The 17,107-nt window shown below is 45.0% G+C and overlaps 1 protein-coding gene across 1 annotated transcript in view; it reads left to right on the top strand.

Moving 5' to 3' along the window:
• The first annotated feature begins 596 nt into the window (after positions 1-596).
• MAP3K1 (mitogen-activated protein kinase kinase kinase 1) overlaps positions 597-17,107 on the top strand; it is a 73,124-nt gene continuing 56,613 nt past the window's right edge. Inside the window, exon 1 of the mRNA XM_056849036.1 lies at positions 597-1,135. Within this exon, the coding sequence (XP_056705014.1) occupies positions 597-1,135 (539 nt within the window). The remainder of the gene's footprint in view (positions 1,136-17,107) is intronic.

Genomic DNA, 17,107 nt, shown 5'->3' with positions numbered 1-17,107 from the left:
CTGGGCCATCCAGGGCAGGGCAACTATTACTGTATGCAACTAAATTTTTTCCACGTATTTTTTTTTAATGTTATTTACTTCTTATAAAGATTAAATGGTAGCCTTATAGTTGTGGTTGGGCCCCCTTTGTCTCCTGGCAGCCAATATGTTTAGAACCAGTCCGCCACGTAGATTCTGCCTCCCAGCAGGATTTCAAAACGGGACGGTTAACTTCCAGCAAGCAGAAGCGCTCCCCCCCCCTCTCGCTCGGGTTTGGTTTGGTCCGGTCCTGCCGGAGCCGGTCTCGGCTGCGGGAAAGGGGCAAGGCGCTATTCCTGACGCCGAGGCCGCCATCGAAGTACCTGGCGGGCGGCGAGGAGGCGCGGAGGGAGCGCGGGTTACCTATCGCCCCCGCCCCCTTCCCTTTCTTCGCGCTTCCCTCCCTCGACCTGGGTCCGCCCAGCGGCCCAGCCCCCTCCGCGCTACGCCTCCTGCGTAGCCCGCGCCGCTGGCGTGGGGGGGGGCGAACGCTCAGGCGCTCGCGCTCTCTCCCCTCAGAGTCCGGTCTGCGGCTGGCTGGGTGCGAGCGTGGGATGTGAGGTGACCCGCCAGAGAAAATGGCGGCGGCGGGAGGACCAGCGGCGGCCGCGAATCGCATCTCCTCGTCGGTGGGATTATCTTCGGGCAACGAAGCCGCCGCCGCCTCTTTCCCCCTGTCGTCCGTCGCGGCCGCCCGGAGCCCGAAGCTTGCGAGGAACGGCGGCGTTGGAGGCGGCGTCGGAGGGCTCCTGAGGGGAGACCCGGGCGGCAGCCGGGAGCCGCGCTCGGACTGGCGGCGGAAGCAGCTGCGCAAAGTGCGCAGCGTGGAGCTGGACGGGCTGCCCGAGCCCGCCGAGTGCGCCGAGCTGCCCCTCCGCCTCTCGGGGGACGCCGCCGCCGCCCCCGGCTCCCCCTCCCCCACGGCCGTCCAGCCCGCGCCTCCGGGGCTGCGCTCCACCCCCTGCAGCCCCGCGTCGTCCCCCGGCCGCGGCTTCCTCCCCCTCGCCGGCTCCCACGAGCCGCCGCCGCCGCCGGACGCCGGGAACCCAGCGGCGGGGGCCGGAGGAGCCGAGAAGACCATGGAGCCGCCGCCGCCGCCGCCCCACTCCGCTGCAGGGTGAGCCACACGGTGGTCGGTGGAGGCCGGGTGGTGGTGGTGGTGGTGGTGGTGGTTGTTTTGGGGGGGGGGCTGCTTTAAGGTGACTCTTGAACAATAACAGAACAGAACAATAATAATAGATTCTTAAAATAATAACAGATTCTTAAAATAATAGCAGATTCTTAAACCCTGTCAAAACACTTCTCCGGAAGTCCAAGGGTGGTGGGTGGTGGATAGTAGGCGCTATACATTTTACAAATTATATTATTATACTATTTTAGTTTTACGAATTAGGTTATTCTAATTACACAGTTGTACATTTGCAAATTGTGTACATGTATTGGTTGTGATAAGAATTAGGTTATTCTAATTATACAGTTGTACATTTTGCAAATTGTGTACATTGGTTGTAAAAAGGCTCTTTTTTGTGATTTTGTGTTTTTAGGTTGTGTTTTTTTTTGTATTATGGTTTTATTTTAGTTTTTTTTGCCCCCCGTTTTTGTTTTTTGTTTAGTTATAAAAAAAATCAATAAAAAAAAGTTAAAAGAAAAAAAGAAAGAAGGTGACTCTCGAGACCGGCGGCGGGGTCTCCCCGAGCGTGCGTTTAGGCCCGTCGGGGGAAGAGGGCTTTTTGGGGTGGGGGGTGGGGGGTTGCAAGTGGGAAGGTGCCTGGGGCCACCTGCTTTCCTCCCTCCGCGCCGTGGGCAGGTATTGCGGGAGGGGAGGGGGGCTTTTGGCTTCTGGGCGCCCCCTCCGAGGGCTGCGTGTTCGACCCCGGGCTGAGCTCGCCCGGCTTTGCTGCCTCCCTGGAGTTGGAAAGGGGCGCCATTTATTCACGGGAGGTTTTTCACTGGATTTGCCACTCTTTAGACGCACTTTCCCCCCCCGTCCATATTCTCAAAACTCAACAATAAGCCGCCATGCAGAGTTTTGAGAATTCAGATGGGGGAAATGTGCATCTATAGAGTGACAAATCCAATGCAAAACCTTCCATGAATAAATGGCCGGGCTGTCAGCAGATAGGCTGCCAGGGGTCGCTCTTGGGTGCGGGTCAGTGTGCCTCCCCGCATTGTTTTGGCACCGAGATTTCTTGCATTTCTACTTTTGTCGTTTGGTTCCTCCCCCCCCCACCCCCGTTTTATTTTTGCATTATTTCCCCCCTCTTGGAGCAATAGGTGTGTGTGTGTTGGTTCAGTGGACCTCCTGTGCGGAAAAGCCGCTTGGTATCTGCTTAGCGGCTGCAAAGGGAAAAAAAGGTCTTTGAAGTTTAAATTTATCCTACGGGTGGTGGTGGAGGAAGAGGAGGAGGACCCAAGACCGGATGCATCAGCCATTCAGTTGCAGGGCGGCTAAAGCCGCTAATTCCTCAAGCGGTTCTTTTATTTGCTGTGGGGTAGGACCCGGAGCTGGGGTTTCTGGGGGTGGGGGTCGAAGCTTTGAAATTAACAGCTTGGTAGTCTGATCAGTCTCCTGAAATCGTCAGGTTTGCTTGAGGTATATTCGGTGCTTGACAAATTAATGGTGTGTGCGGTTCCCCCCCCCCCCAATGCCTTATTCTGCCTCATTGCAGCCTGAAAATGCGGAACTGCTTTATGTGGGTCTCCTGAGAGGACACTAATGTGTAGATATGTCCTGCTTAAGAAGCAAGTCAAATAAGTTGCAGCATGCTGTCGGGTTGCTTGAGTTTTAGCAGTTGGTATGCCGTCCTTTGGTTAAATTTACTGACAAGTTCGCAGTATTCTTGGAAACCATGTTTCAAGTGTGGTTATTAAAATAAATGGCACATGTTTAATAATCGGGTGGTTGAAGTGCCTTTGCTACCTATATGAAGCTATTAATTTTTTTTGTTTCCATTTTTAAACGTACCTCCTTGCTGTTTTGTATTTACACATTCATCTGATTTGGTCTCAGTAACCATGTTGTGAAGTGGGGATACTACCATCAGTGCATGCTTGAGAAGAACTTAATAAGAGAGCTTCAGGCTGCAGGTCTCATAAAGAAAGACTTGCAGTTTGATCGTGACCACATTTCTTCCCACTGATTTCAATTGGACTTTTAGTTCGCATGCTTAGGTTTATGGCCTTAGTGTCTGTACGTATGCTATTTTTAAAACTACTGTATGGCTAAATGTTGCCTCATGTTTCTAGTAATAAATAAAAAATCCAGGCGGTTAGTGGCTAATGTTTTATCAGCTCTCACTGGCTCAAGAAGCCATCATAACTAATCAGCAGGAACAAAGGTTTTCATGGTAATTCTATGCAGCTTGTAGAAAACAGGTGAATACTGTTTTCTGTATATATTCTGTAGATTGTGTTAAAAAATAAAATACCTTAATAGGTGGAATGGCCATGCTGATGAGAACTAATTCTGAAGTTAATCAAAATTAAGTTTTTCTTTACAAGTGCAATGAAATGAACACAGTTCACGTTATTTTACTTCATTTCACAGTGTTGTTGGATTTATTATAGATAGACCTTCTCTGCAACAGAAGGATAATAACAGGATTACGCATTTTCAGAAACATGCCTTTCGAATAGGATTCTCAGATTGGTATTTTTATGGGTCAGCACTTGTTGCGTCTGGCAATATCATTTATGCTGAAATAGTGACTCTACTTAGTTACACACATTGAAGGATTTTCCTGAGTGTTGCCCTTAACCGAAACACACTTTGGCAGATTCCTATGGAAGCCATTAACGTAAGTTCTTCAGGTTTATATGCATTAGTTGTAATATAAGAAGGGCTTTGAGACTATTTGATCCTTTTTTATGGTTCTTCGTTGGACCAATGTAAAGCATATGATGCAAAGTATGGTAGTATTAAATGTCAGGTGCATTCTGATTCAGTGGTGCAGGAATAGAGCCATTGATAACTGACTTATGTAGCATATCTAACCTCATTTACAGATCTAGAATCTATGTTTAGTTCTGTATAATTTAGACATTGCCTTTGTGAGATAACAGAGAGCGTTCTTAGAGTTCAGATAATTCCTAAAATGCAAAGTGAATTCCTAAGATAATACATTTTTTAAAACATTGTTTCTGCTCTGAAGTAACTCAAATATTTTACCTGTGCAAGCATATTTGTACAATATAGTATGCCTTGCCTGGCAAACAGGAGAGAGTCTGTAGGTCCTGCAATCCTGTAAATGGATTATAGTTCCATTGAAATAAGTAATACATGAAGGGCGCAACTGAGTCCAAAGTACAGTTTCTATATGCTCTCATTAAGCACTTGAATTTTCATGTACATTGTTTTGCTGATATTTTAAAATAGTAATCAACCTGAGTCATCAGATCTGTCTATTTGCGTGAAATAAACAGAGATAATTTGCGGTGAGGTCCATGTCATTCCATGACTATGTATTTTTTCCATAGAGTTGACTTCGCTATCACACAAGTGATACTAACAGTTCTAATATGTGACTATTTTAGGATACATAGAACATGACTGCTAAGCATATCTGTAAATATGAAAATATATGCAAATAATGGCAATGTACCTACTTTTGTTTCATATGACTAATGGTGCTCCTAGGTTTATGAATTATTTCAGACGTGGCTAGCTGTGGGAGAGGTTTCTCACCCTTCTTTCAAGCAGAAGCTAAGATACATGGAATGCTCCTATGAAACAGGAACAAAGTCAACTTGGTCCTGTTTGTTTCTAGTAGTCAGCATTTGGCAATGTTTATATATAAATACTCTAATATTACAGTATGAAAACTGGAAAATTCATTTTGTAGATTCTATAGAACACTGAGATTAGGAATTGTTAAACATACTCCATTCCCATATGATAAAGAATTGATTTATCCTTTCTACCAGACAATGCTAAATCGATGCTTAAAATATAGGTGATTTTTCAGTCAACAGGGGAAAGATTCTTCTGTATGTTGTGTACATATATTTTATTGCCTGCACTTTTTTGAAAAGAAATCTTCAAAGATCTTCAGTAAAAAAATGATTTGAGTTTTCAGAATTACAAAAATAGTTTCAGTGTTCATTTCTGGAGGGAAAAGGTAAGAGGTTAACTAGGTGATTGATCTGAGAACTAAATCAGAAATCGTCAGTATCTTCCTATCTTTTAAGAAAAACAGAGTAAAAAATGCTGCCATTCTTAAAGCATACATTTCCCTTTTACCAACAATTCTACTTTAGTTGTTGCAACTCATTATGAACAGCTGGTTGTGGATGAAAAGAAATCCATCCAGTTCAGTAAGCAACCCAGTGTAGATATTCATTCACATGTACATGTGAACTGGCTATGTGTGGTGGTCTAAATTCCCATATTAGATTAGTGTGTGTAAAAGTTACTCAGTTGAATATTTCAGTATCTCAAAGGTGACATCTTGAGGATGTTTAAGGAAGATAGATTTCCCTTATGCTAAATATGGTCTGAATCAAATTATGCACATTTTGCTATTTTTCAGTAACATCTGAAACACAAATAACATTTTGCAGTGGTTGTTCCATACTGAATCCATAGTTTTAAAACGATAAACAATAATACTGAATAATTTAAGCCCAAGTCTGTCTAGTAATTCATTCATTCTGGAAAGAGAATTCACCGTGAGCATATCTTACAGCTTGTTGTTGGTCAATTTTGTGTTTTCATAGTGTTTTTTGAAATGTTGCTTGTGTTACACAGTGTTAAGGCAGTGTGGTTTTAGTGGTCAGATTCTCTGACTAGGATTAGAAGCTTGTCGGGTGACCTTGGCCCATCATGCACTGCCAGCCTAACCTACCACACAGGATTGTTGAGAGGATAAAACGGAAGAGAGGAGAACCATGTAAGTCACTTTGGATCTCCATTGGGGATAAAGGTTGTAAATAAGTAAATAAATGAAGTGAATTAAAATATTAGATAAACAGTATCCTAGTAGCTTGTCTCATAAAACCGAATATGCTGTTCGGTGTGGTTATAGGGATTGTATCCTGTTGTACATCACACCATATTAAAAAAAATGGAGGAATTTTTAAAGTTTTCCCCATGGTGAGAAGATAAGTCATTCCTAAGCACCAAATGCTGACAACAATGCAGGTGTGGCACCAGTGTAGCTAGCTAATATTCTATGCTCTCTCAGCAGAGGAAAGAAATAGCAAAAAAAAAAAAAAAAAAAGACTTCAAGGAGATGAGAGTATAGTAATTTTAACCAGAGACCATAGGGACATTGCCTACCACACCATCCAATCCAGGAAGAACATGCCAGTGACTTCCTGTGTCAGACATGGAACCAGTCAACCAATATATGGCAATTCTGGCATGCTGACCTGCAGGGTGGATTTGGTTTAAATCAAATCGATTTAAATCATGGTTTTCTGCAGCAGTTCTCATGATGTTGTTTCATTTGGGCCACCAGGTCTTGAATTTCTTTATTGTAGTGTTTCCATGTTGCACACATGCCTGCCTTACCCATAGGTAGAGGAACTTCATTAAAATATTCCTAAACTGGGTCTCTTTTATGGCCTGCTGCCATTATAAGTTTTTTCCTCCAGGGAGAAAATATGGTAATATGATAAACCTCAGGTTATACACACAAAGATCCCAAGACTTTCATTTTTACTATTTGCCCTTCCTTCCTCACACTTGGCTCCTTGTGCAGATCTATTCCACTCCAAACAAACTTCTCTTCATTAAACTTCTTGAAACTTAGCAGTTAAGAGGTATGGGGCTGATATTGTGAACATAGATGTGCAAAGGACCAGTGGGGTTAAGGTCATTTTCTCAACTCTTTATGTTTATTTTATAACATTTTTGCTGTGAAGAAGAGGCACAAATTCACTGGTTTGATAACTGTAAAATCAAGTATCTCTGATAATATCTTCTAGATAGAAAAAAATGCCTAAAATAATCATACAGCAACCGCTGGAAGAGCTTGACACTGCGAATGGATTAATGGAATTCATTTACCAACAAATTTAAACATTGAGGAGGGGCTGCTTGTGCTGATTGACTGTATCAGACTCCAGTCATTTTGCTTAGCCACCTTCTCATGTTGTTATGCTTCCTCTGCATTCCTGTGGTTAATTACTGTTGCCATTGATTCCAGCAACCTTTGCTCTCTTTCTCCCATTCCCATTAGGTAACCTATGTGGCTTATCAAAAACCAGCAGTGATCAGGGAGACCCTCTCTGTCCTCTCTCATGGTGAAAATAGCTGAGAACATAAGAACTATCTGTTTAGTCCAGTATCCTGTTACACAGATACAAACCAGTTGCTCAGGATGACTACAGGTCATTAATGCCAAAGCCCTCCCCTGATGTTGCCTTCTAGCACTGGGATTCAGAGGTTTGCTGTCTGAATGTGGAGCTTTCCTTTTAGTCACCATGGCTAGTAGCCATTGATGGATCTACCCTTGATGAGTCTGTCTAATCCCCTTTTAAAGCTATCTATGCTTGTGGACATCACTGTGTTCACTGGCAATGTATTTTACAATTTAATTACTCTTTGAGTAAAGGACTATTTCCTTTTGTCTATCGTGAATCTGTTATTACTCATCAACTTCATTGGGTACCCCCAAGGTCTAGTATTATAGCAGAAAAACTTGAGGTTAAAAATGAACATGCATGTGGGAACCAATCCCTGTCTGTCAAACCCAGAGAGAGAGCTGAGAAACAATCCAAACATTTAGTAAACAGCACCAAGGAATAGAGTTCTGAAGGCAAGTCAGGTAAATGGGATTGCTGGCTCTCTAGGTCTAGCACGAATCCTGTGCTTTTAAAAACTGCATTGGCAGACAACAAAGCTTTCCCTGTCACTTCACACCCATGACAAGCACAACTGTACAGGTCAAAAACTTGTCTGTAAAGCAGCTTGGAATGGTGCAAAAGCAGAGTAGAAGAAGAGAGTTGGCAGCCTGACAGCAGATGCACACTGGTCCTTGTAGCTGTTGGTCATGTTGGTAGGCTTAGGAGATAGTTGGCGCCGTACTGAGTATGGGATCCATCCTGTCCTCTACCCTATTGGAAGGCTGGCTGGAAAGAACCAAGAGACACTATGATGGTAACAAGTAACCTTCTGAGGTAGCAATAGACCAAGGCCCATCAAGTCCAGCAGACTGTTCACACAGTGGACAACCAGGATTTGGGATTTCTCCTTGAACAGTTTCAACTTTAATAGGAGAAACATGAGGAGAAAAGAAAAAGGGAATGACAAAGTCAAAAAACGAACTCTGCCTTTAATAGTAATATATCAAAAGACCAGTCTTTTTCTATTGCCATTTTCCTGTGGTCTTTTTCTCTCTCCTTGCCCTCTAACCTCATCACAGTCCTGGCTCACCCTTACTCCTTTTGTTGACATGCAGAGTAGTTTCTTCAAGCAGCTTATCCATCTTGCCTTTCTCTTCTCTTCTTCTTGAACAGCATCTCTGTCCTTAACAGAAATATCATGTGTAGTTATAACAAATATATGAATCATGAAGAATGGAAGCCACTAGGTGCCTCTACGAAGCCCACAAACAAGATAACTGCAGCAGCATCCTGCCTGTGTTGCACCATGGTGGGGTCAAAGCAAGTTGGGTCAAACACTCTTCACATAGGTTCTTGTAGGTTATCCGGGCTGTGTAACCGTGGTCTTGGTATTTTCTTTCCTGACGTTTCGCCAGCAGCTGTGGCAGGCATCTTCAGAGGAGTAACACTGAAGGACAGTGTCTCTCAGTGTCAAGTGTGTAGGAAGAGTAATATATATAGTCAGAAGGGAGTTGGGTTTGAGCTCTTCCTACACACTTGACACTGAGAGACACTGTCCTTCAGTGTTACTCCTCTGAAGATGCCTGCCACAGCTGCTGGCGAAACGTCAGGAAAGAAAATACCAAGACCACGGTTACACAGCCCGGATAACCTACAAGAACCAATGAACTCTGACCGTGAAAGCCTTCGACAATACTCTTCACATAGTTTGAACTATGGATTTGAGAGTGTGGCACCTCCATTGTGTTCTTTCATTTCCTAGAGTTCTCCCCTCCCCTTGGGGGGTTCTTATCTAGTGTGATTCACCTATTAGGATTGAGTGTCTATTAGGCACCACTACCTATCCCTTGTAGGTAGTTGTGTCAGAAGCTGTTTCTGTTTCGGCTGTTCCACATGACTCTGATGCTATAAGGCAAAAGAAGTCATGAGTAGCAGTGGTTGGAGTTTATTGGTTCTTGTAGGTTATCCGGGCTGTGTGACCATGGTCTTGGTATAAGTAAATATCGATTGAAAAGGAAAGAAAATACCAAGACCACGGTCACACAGCCCGGATAACCTACAAGAACCAATGAACTCTGACCGTGAAAGCCTTTGACAGTGGTTGGAGTGTCTGGTATCCACCCAGAAATGTGCTGTGCTCTTCGTTTTCCCTGTCTTGTATGGAGGAAGACACCAGCATGACAGCTTGCTGACATTTTAAAACTTTAAAACAGTTTTATCCTGCCTTTCTATCCCATTACATATTTATATTTATACCTCTCCTTTCTCACCAATGGGGCACAAAGCAGCTTACAACTTCATCTCCTGCATTTTATCCTCACAAAGACCCTGTGAGGTAGATTAGACTGAGTGTGTATGACTGGCCCAAGGTCACCCAGCAAGCTTCCCTGGCAGAATGGGGATATGAACTCGGGTTTCAGAGATCCTACTCTGACCCTCTGCCCACTACAGTGCCCTTACAGCCCTCAGGGTGGTGAACAATTAAAAAGATTTAAAACCAACTTTTTTAAAAAAATGCAGGAAGCAGGATTAGTAAGGGAACTCCAAAAAGCTCATACCCTACCAGAAAATATTTTTGTTAGTCTTTAAGGTGCTACTGGACTCTTGCCCTTTTTGACTCCAGATAAAACAAAAAGATCTTCATCCATTGGCAGAACATAATGACAGAGGGGAACAGTTTTTGTGTGATGACCAAGAAGCATCTAAACTCAGATGACAGGGCACCTGAAGCTGGGCCTCCAAAGATGACTCCAATGATCTAGAGTGTTGCAACTTGACAAATGGAGCACTGGCTGCAGAGCGCACATGGTATGCTCCTTGTACCATCTGGGCCTCCCCATTCCAAAGATTCTACCTGCTTATTGTAAATTTTTAACTGTCCCCAAGTACAGAGTGCTTTTTTTCTTCAAGGCCAGGTTCAATGCACTGCCATTGGGGGAGTTAGCAGGCAGATTTTCAGGGATCCCCTTTTCCAAGCGATTTTGTGATTGTGGATCAGGGAGTTTGGACACTGTTTGGCATTTTTTTGTAGATTGTAAAAAGCATGATCTCACCAGAGACAAATGGATCAGAACATACATTCAGAGGTGGGGACCTGCCCTAAAGCAAGAGATAGTTGCAAAGTTTTTGGCTGATACTGACCCAAATGTAACCCTTGCTGTGGCAAAATTTTTATCTATGGTTTTTAATGATACCTCTTTTTAACTGTACTGTTTAGATATTATATTTTTGTATTATGGTTTTTTATGTATTATGGAATTTACTGAATTTGTTTTGCTTATGACCAGTTGGTCCTCAAGCATAAAGAATGGAATGAAGGAATAATGGTTGGGTAGGTTCTTATGGGAGTAGAAAGTCCTTAAGGTATGCTGGTCCCAAGCTGTATCAGGCTTTAAAAGTTAATGCCAGCACCCTCACCTGGTCTTGGAATCAAACTGAAAGCCAGTGGAGATGGAACATGACCAGAATGATATGATCTACATGACTTACTCCAGTCGCCATTCTTGCTGCAGCATTCCATGCCAATTGTAGTTTCTGGACACTCTTCAAGGGCAGTCCCACATAGACTATGACACGGTAGTCTAATCTACATGTAACCAGGGCACGCAACACAGTGGCAAGATCTTTTACCCAGTAAAGGCTGCCGCTGGTGAAAGGCTCTCTTAACCACTGCCACAACCTGCTTATCCAACAGGAGACCTGGGTCCAGCACCACCTCCAAGGCTGAAACCTGCTGTTTCTTGGAGGGTGGGGGGGGAGTGCAACCCCACGCAGGATACGAGGTAGCTCAGTTCTTGAGTCAGACCTTCTGCCCATTAGTAGGACCTCTGTGTTGTTTGATGAAGTTTTAATTTATTAGCCTTATCCACCCAAGAAGTGTCATAATAGTGTGATGATGTTCGGTCAGTATATTTCCAAAGTGGGGCCTCTTTCTGCATGGTACATACTTGGCGGTAATATTTCACGAACCTTTAGAGATCAGAATTGCTGCTTCTAAAATAGAGTTAAAAGGGATAGAAAATGTTGTTTTTGATAGACGATTCCCATAAGATCTCTGCCTTTAAAAATACTATGTTTAAAATCTGGTGTTTTGTGATGCAGTATGGCCCAATATTATATAGAAATCTCTAGATCGGGATTTCTCCTTGAACAGTTTCAACTTTAATAGGAGAAACATGAGGAGAAAAGAAAAAGGGAATGACAAAGTCATAAAACGAACTCTGCCTTTAATAGTGATATATCAAAAGACCAGTCTTTTTCTATTGCCATTTTCCTGTGGTCTTTTTCTCTCTCCTTGCCCTCTAACCTCATCACAGTCCTGGCTCACCCTTACCCCTTTTGTTGACAGGCAGAGTAGATTCTTCAAGCAGCTTATCCATCTTGCCTTTCTCTTCTCGAACAGCATCTCTGTCCTTAACAGAAATATCATGTGTAGTTATAACAAATATATGAATCATGAAGAATGAAAGCCACTCATAATAGCTTGGTGAGACTCAAGTTAAGTTAATTGTTCAACTGATGTGTTCAACACAGCTCATCTCGTATAAGGATTCAGTGCTGGGTACATTTTTTTCCACATGCACAAAGGATTGTGTTAACATTCCCCCCTCCCCAACACTTCTACTTCATATATTCTGAGTTCTTTTTTTTTGAGAGAGAGAGAAATCTATTTCTATAGAAGGTTATTAGTAGAAAGACAGAGAGAGACTTCAAGTGTAGAAATTACCTTGAGAAATTAGCTTGGATCAGTTACGCTTGAAAGAAAGATTTTATATATATACCCTCCAACCCAGTAGCTTTAACTTATGCAGCACTATTCCTTTGTAAGCTAGAAGAATGCTGGAAGAAGGCAGCTACTCACTTACAGTAAGCCTATTTATTTTTCAGTATAAATATCGAGTGGTAAATGTCTGTTATTTCTGCCTATCCCCATACTTCAAATGTATGGGTCTTCTGGACTGGCTGCAAAAATTATTCATTTGGATAAGCGACAATTATATGAACAGTTCTGGTTGAGTATTTCCTGTTTATATGGGGTGTAGTGATTAGAGTATTGGTGTAGGAACTGGGAGACTGAGGTTTGAATCCCCACTCTGTCAGGGAAGCTTTCTGGGTGACCTTGGGCCAGTCATACACTCCGCCTCACTATCTCACAGAGTAGTTGTGAGGATAAAATGGAGATGAGAGCAATGTTAGCTGCTTCCTATTCCATTGGGGAAAGGGCAGGGTATGTTTAAAGTAAGTATTGTGATAGCAAATATTTTAAAAGCAAGGATAAACTATAGTTAAAAACATGCACACACTTCACCTTAATTCTTAGCGCAACAGCCTAAATAAATAGAAAGGCAGTGAAAAGACTGGAATATATTTTTATAACTAATTTACCCCCAAATTTGCAGTTTATGACAACCCAAAATTCTCCTTTGAGGTTCAGGCGTCTTGAGCTGTGGGTTATTTCCTTGCATCATCAGGGTAGGCAGGACCAATTTTGAACTTCCTGTCTCCCCTTTGGCGGGAAATAGCCTGCAGACCTCAGTTCCGTCCTGCCTCGGAAAGGGTAGCAGGTCGCAGAAACAGCTTCGTGCTTGTGACTGCCTAGGCTTTAGCTAGCTTTTCGTGTTCGTACCTTCCGTTTGTTTACAAGTCTGTTTTGTGCAGTAAGTTCACTTCCTTTGTAACTTGCTTGTTCCCCCCTTCCCTCCACTTGTCCTGTGTGTCTTTCTTTCCGGGGTTCTTTCTCTGGGGGATCCAGAATGGCGGACACCATTTTAGATAGGGAAGATGATTTGCTGTCGGTCTCCGATTACCAGGTGGGGCTGGTCCAGTCTGCCCCAAAGGAGACCAATCCTCCCAACAGACGCAAAAGCGATCCCTTAGGGAGCACGGTTCAGCAGAGTGGCGAGCAGAGCGGTGTCCTGACCGCAGCAGCGAAAGTGAAAAAGGTGTGAAAAGCTGCGCCGCTGCTGCAAGCAGTGCCGCTGCTACAAGTTTTTAAAAAGAGAAAGCGCGGCAATAGGAGCGGAGCCGGGAAAAGGACACCTGCCTCCTCGCTGCAATCACACGACGCGGCATCCATGGCCCCCTCGGCTAACCCCTTGGTGGCAGGATCAGTCCTCCAGTCGGGAGACGGTAATTTTTCCCCCCTCCATCTGCGGCAGCAGGCAGTTGTTTCCTCCTCCCTCTACATCCGCGGCGGCGGGTGGTAACGTTCTAACCTGGGAGGAGGCAGATGCATGGGTAAACTTTGCCCTCCAAAGGCAATGGCAGTCCTTTCAGGCCTTTCAAATGAGCCTCCCTCCTTTTCCCTGGCCGGGTCCTTGTGAGTCAACATCCTCATCGACCCTTTCCAGTAATACCGGGACGGGAGAGGGTCTGCCATCAGATCAGGGCCCCTCTACCAATGCTCAATGGCCTACCAAGGCGGCCCTAAAAGCCAATGTTGAGACACAACAGGCATCTACAGTGGATTCCCATACCTCCTCCCTCGATTCAGGCGAGGAAAGAGAGGAAGGCGAGTTCGTTTCTGATGACGAGACACTTCCCCCTGAAGAGCAACAGAACTGTCTCTTTGCTGGGGGGGAGTATCAGAGCTTGCTGGCTAAAGCCATTCTGGCTCTAGATTTAAACGAGGAAGCAGCCTCCGCGGAGGTTCCCAAACTCAAATTGAAACAAGGAGTTGCTGAATGCTTCCCCAGAAAACAACCACATAATAATTTAGTGACATTTCCCGAGTTTTTCCTAAGGGTGGTACAAGAGGAGTGGGATAACCACGCCTCCAGTAGACAGGTGCCCCCCGCTGTTAAAAAGCTATACCAACTAGCACCCTATGCTATGAATTTGCTAAAAGTTCCCCTGGTGGATGCCCCAGTTGTGGATCTACAGACTCCAGGCCTCATTCCTGAGGATGGTTTGGGATCCTTGAAGGATCAATTAGATAGAAAATCAGATTCCCTTATCAGAAAGGCCAGAACATTCAGGGCCATACAACATCTGCTTTCCATCAAGGCGATAGAGTCAGTCCCCACCCTCGAAAGGCATCAAGGGATTTATTCCATCTTTTTTACAGTCCCCAAAAAGAACGGGGACTGGAGGGCCATTCTAAATCTAAAGTATTTGAACAGACGAATGGCATGCAAGCATTTTCGGATGGAACCCTTAAAATCCATCGTAGAATCCTTGCTCCCGAACACCTTTATGACAGCGGTGGACCTAACAGAAGCTTATTTGCATGTGCCAATCCATTCCTCACACAAGCTTTTTCTCCGCTTCACATTTGGCCACTCCCATTTTCAATTCAGGGTACTCCCCTTCAGTCTGGCCTCTGCCCCAAGGGTCCTCACAAAAATACTAGTCACTGTCATAGCCTCGCTTAGACAGGAGGGAATTCAGGTACACCCGTACCTGGACGACATCCTGATCTGTGCGCAGTCAAAACAGTCCCTCCTACACACAGGAAGGGTGATTCAGGTCTTACAGGATCATGGATACATGATCAACTTTCAAAAAAGTTCCCTTTCACCTTCCCAGTCCATGGTTCACTTGGGGGTCTGGATAAACTCTATCCAAAATACACTGGCTTTACCCAAGGAACTGATCCTGAAAATAACAACCCTGGCCTCCTCCATAGCCAAGTCCAGAAAAGTAAAACTGATGTCTCTGGCAAGGCTGTTGGGCCTCATGGTATCGTGCATAGCGGTGGTACCTTGGGCCCGCTTCCATTCCAGGCCACTCCAGTGGCAAATCCGTCCCGTTCAGAGGGACATTGCAAGGAAGAGAGACAGGTTAATCCCCCTTTCCTCCGAAACAAGTAGGAGTCTCCGACCCACACAGTACATCCACGAGGAGCCGGCACAAATATTTACAGACACCAGTCTGGGGGGATGGGGAGCTGCATTTTTGTCTCACACAACACAGGGCAGATGGTCAACAGAGGAGACAACCCTTCACATCAATGTTTTGGAACTGAGAGCAGTGAATCTCGCACTGAGAGCATTCGCTCCACTTCTCCAGAGGTTACATGTCCTAGTAAGAATGGAAAACATTGCAACCAAGGCCCACCTGAACAAACGGGGATCCCGCTCCTCTTCCCTACATCGGGAAGCAGAACAAATTCTTACATGGGCCCAAACCAACCTCAGGTCTATTCGGGCAGAACACATAAAGGGATCCCTAAATGTTCAAGCAGATCTTCTAAGCCTACAGTTCGCAGACGAAGAAGAGTGGTCTTTGGACCAGGGGGACTTTTGGCAATTTACCACCAAATTTGGCATTCCCTCAGTAGACTTATTCGCCTCCGTAAAAAACTCCAAGGTTCTTTTCAAGATACTGCCATCCTGCAGCAGAGGGCGTCGACGCTCTTCTCAGCCCATGCCCCCCGGAATTGCTTTATGCCTTCCCACCTCTCCCCATATTGCCAAAAGTACTGAGAAAGATCCAAAAGGAGCGGGCCAAAGTAATACTAGTGGCATTGTTCTGGCCTCGTTGGCCCTGGTTTGCAACCCTTTGACAAATGTCGTGTCAGGAACCCTGGAGGATCCCATCACAGTGGGGAACTCTCCGCCAAGGTCACCTAGTCCATGCAGACCCCCAGTGGTTCTGTTTGATTGCATGGCGCTTGAGAGGAAATCTTTAATATACAGGGGGTACTCAGAAGATGTTGCGGCTACTATATTAGAGGCACAACGACCAGCCACCAGACGGATATAACGCTTCGTGGAAAGCCTTTGTCCACTGGGCTAGAAGAAAAAAGGTTGATCCCCTTAAGCCGGGCACACACCAAGTTCTTGAGTTCCTTCAGGAGGGTCTGCAGCTCAAGCTCTCCGCTTCCACACTGCGGAGACAGATTGCTGCACTGGCCACGGTCATCCCAGAGTTAGACGGGGTCCCTACGTCCAGACACCAACACATCGTGGCATTCCTAAAAGGGGTAACTCAAACTCAGCCACTGGTCACTCACCGTTTTCCTTCTTGGAGTCTTAATCAGGTGCTCAATGCACTCACCAAACCACCGTTTGAGCCGCTCAGAGAAGTTTCCTTAAAATACCTTCGCATAAAGGTATTCCTGATCTCCATCACTTCAGCAAGATGCATTTCTGAAATTAGGTCCCTTTCCATACGTAAAGGTCTCTGCGTCTTTCACAAGGACAAGGTGGTACTGCTACCTGATCCCACCTTTACCCCAAAGGTCAATTCCAATTTCCATAAGTCACAAGAGATTAATTTACCATCCTTTTGCCCAAGACCCTCCTGTCCTAAGGAACGCTCCTGGCATACACTTGACCTAAGGAGGGCAATACGTATCTTCATTGACAGAACAGCTAGTCTTAGACTATCAGACTTCATGTTCATTGGGATTAACAATCCTAACAAGGGAAAGAGAATGTCGGTCGTCGCAATTAGCTGTACCCTCAGGTTATGTATCCAAGAGGCTTACAGGGCCTCTGGTGTTCCCGTCCCTGAGGGCATCACTGCCCACTCGTTGCGCAGTGCGGCCACCTCAGCGGCGTTTGACAGACAGGCTCCGGTAGAAGAAATTTGCCAGGCTGCCACATGGGTGTCTGTCTCAACATTTATTAAGATTACAGAGTAAATACTTGGGCCTCTGCCCAAGCAGCCTTCGGCCGAAGGGTGCTACAGCAGGTGGCAGAGGAAGGCTCATGACCCACCCTCATGGGAGCTCTTGTAGGTCCCACAGCTCAAGACGCCTGAGCCTCAAAGGAGAATGGAGCCTTGATTACTTACCGTGAAGGCTCCTTCTCTCTTGAGGCGAGGGCGTCTTGCCCACCCTAGTCACGTGCTATGT

Source organism: Euleptes europaea, chromosome 4, assembly GCF_029931775.1.
Source record: "Euleptes europaea isolate rEulEur1 chromosome 4, rEulEur1.hap1, whole genome shotgun sequence".
Taxonomy (NCBI): Eukaryota; Metazoa; Chordata; class Lepidosauria; order Squamata; family Sphaerodactylidae; genus Euleptes; species Euleptes europaea.
This window is presented reverse-complemented; position numbering and strand designations above follow the sequence as displayed.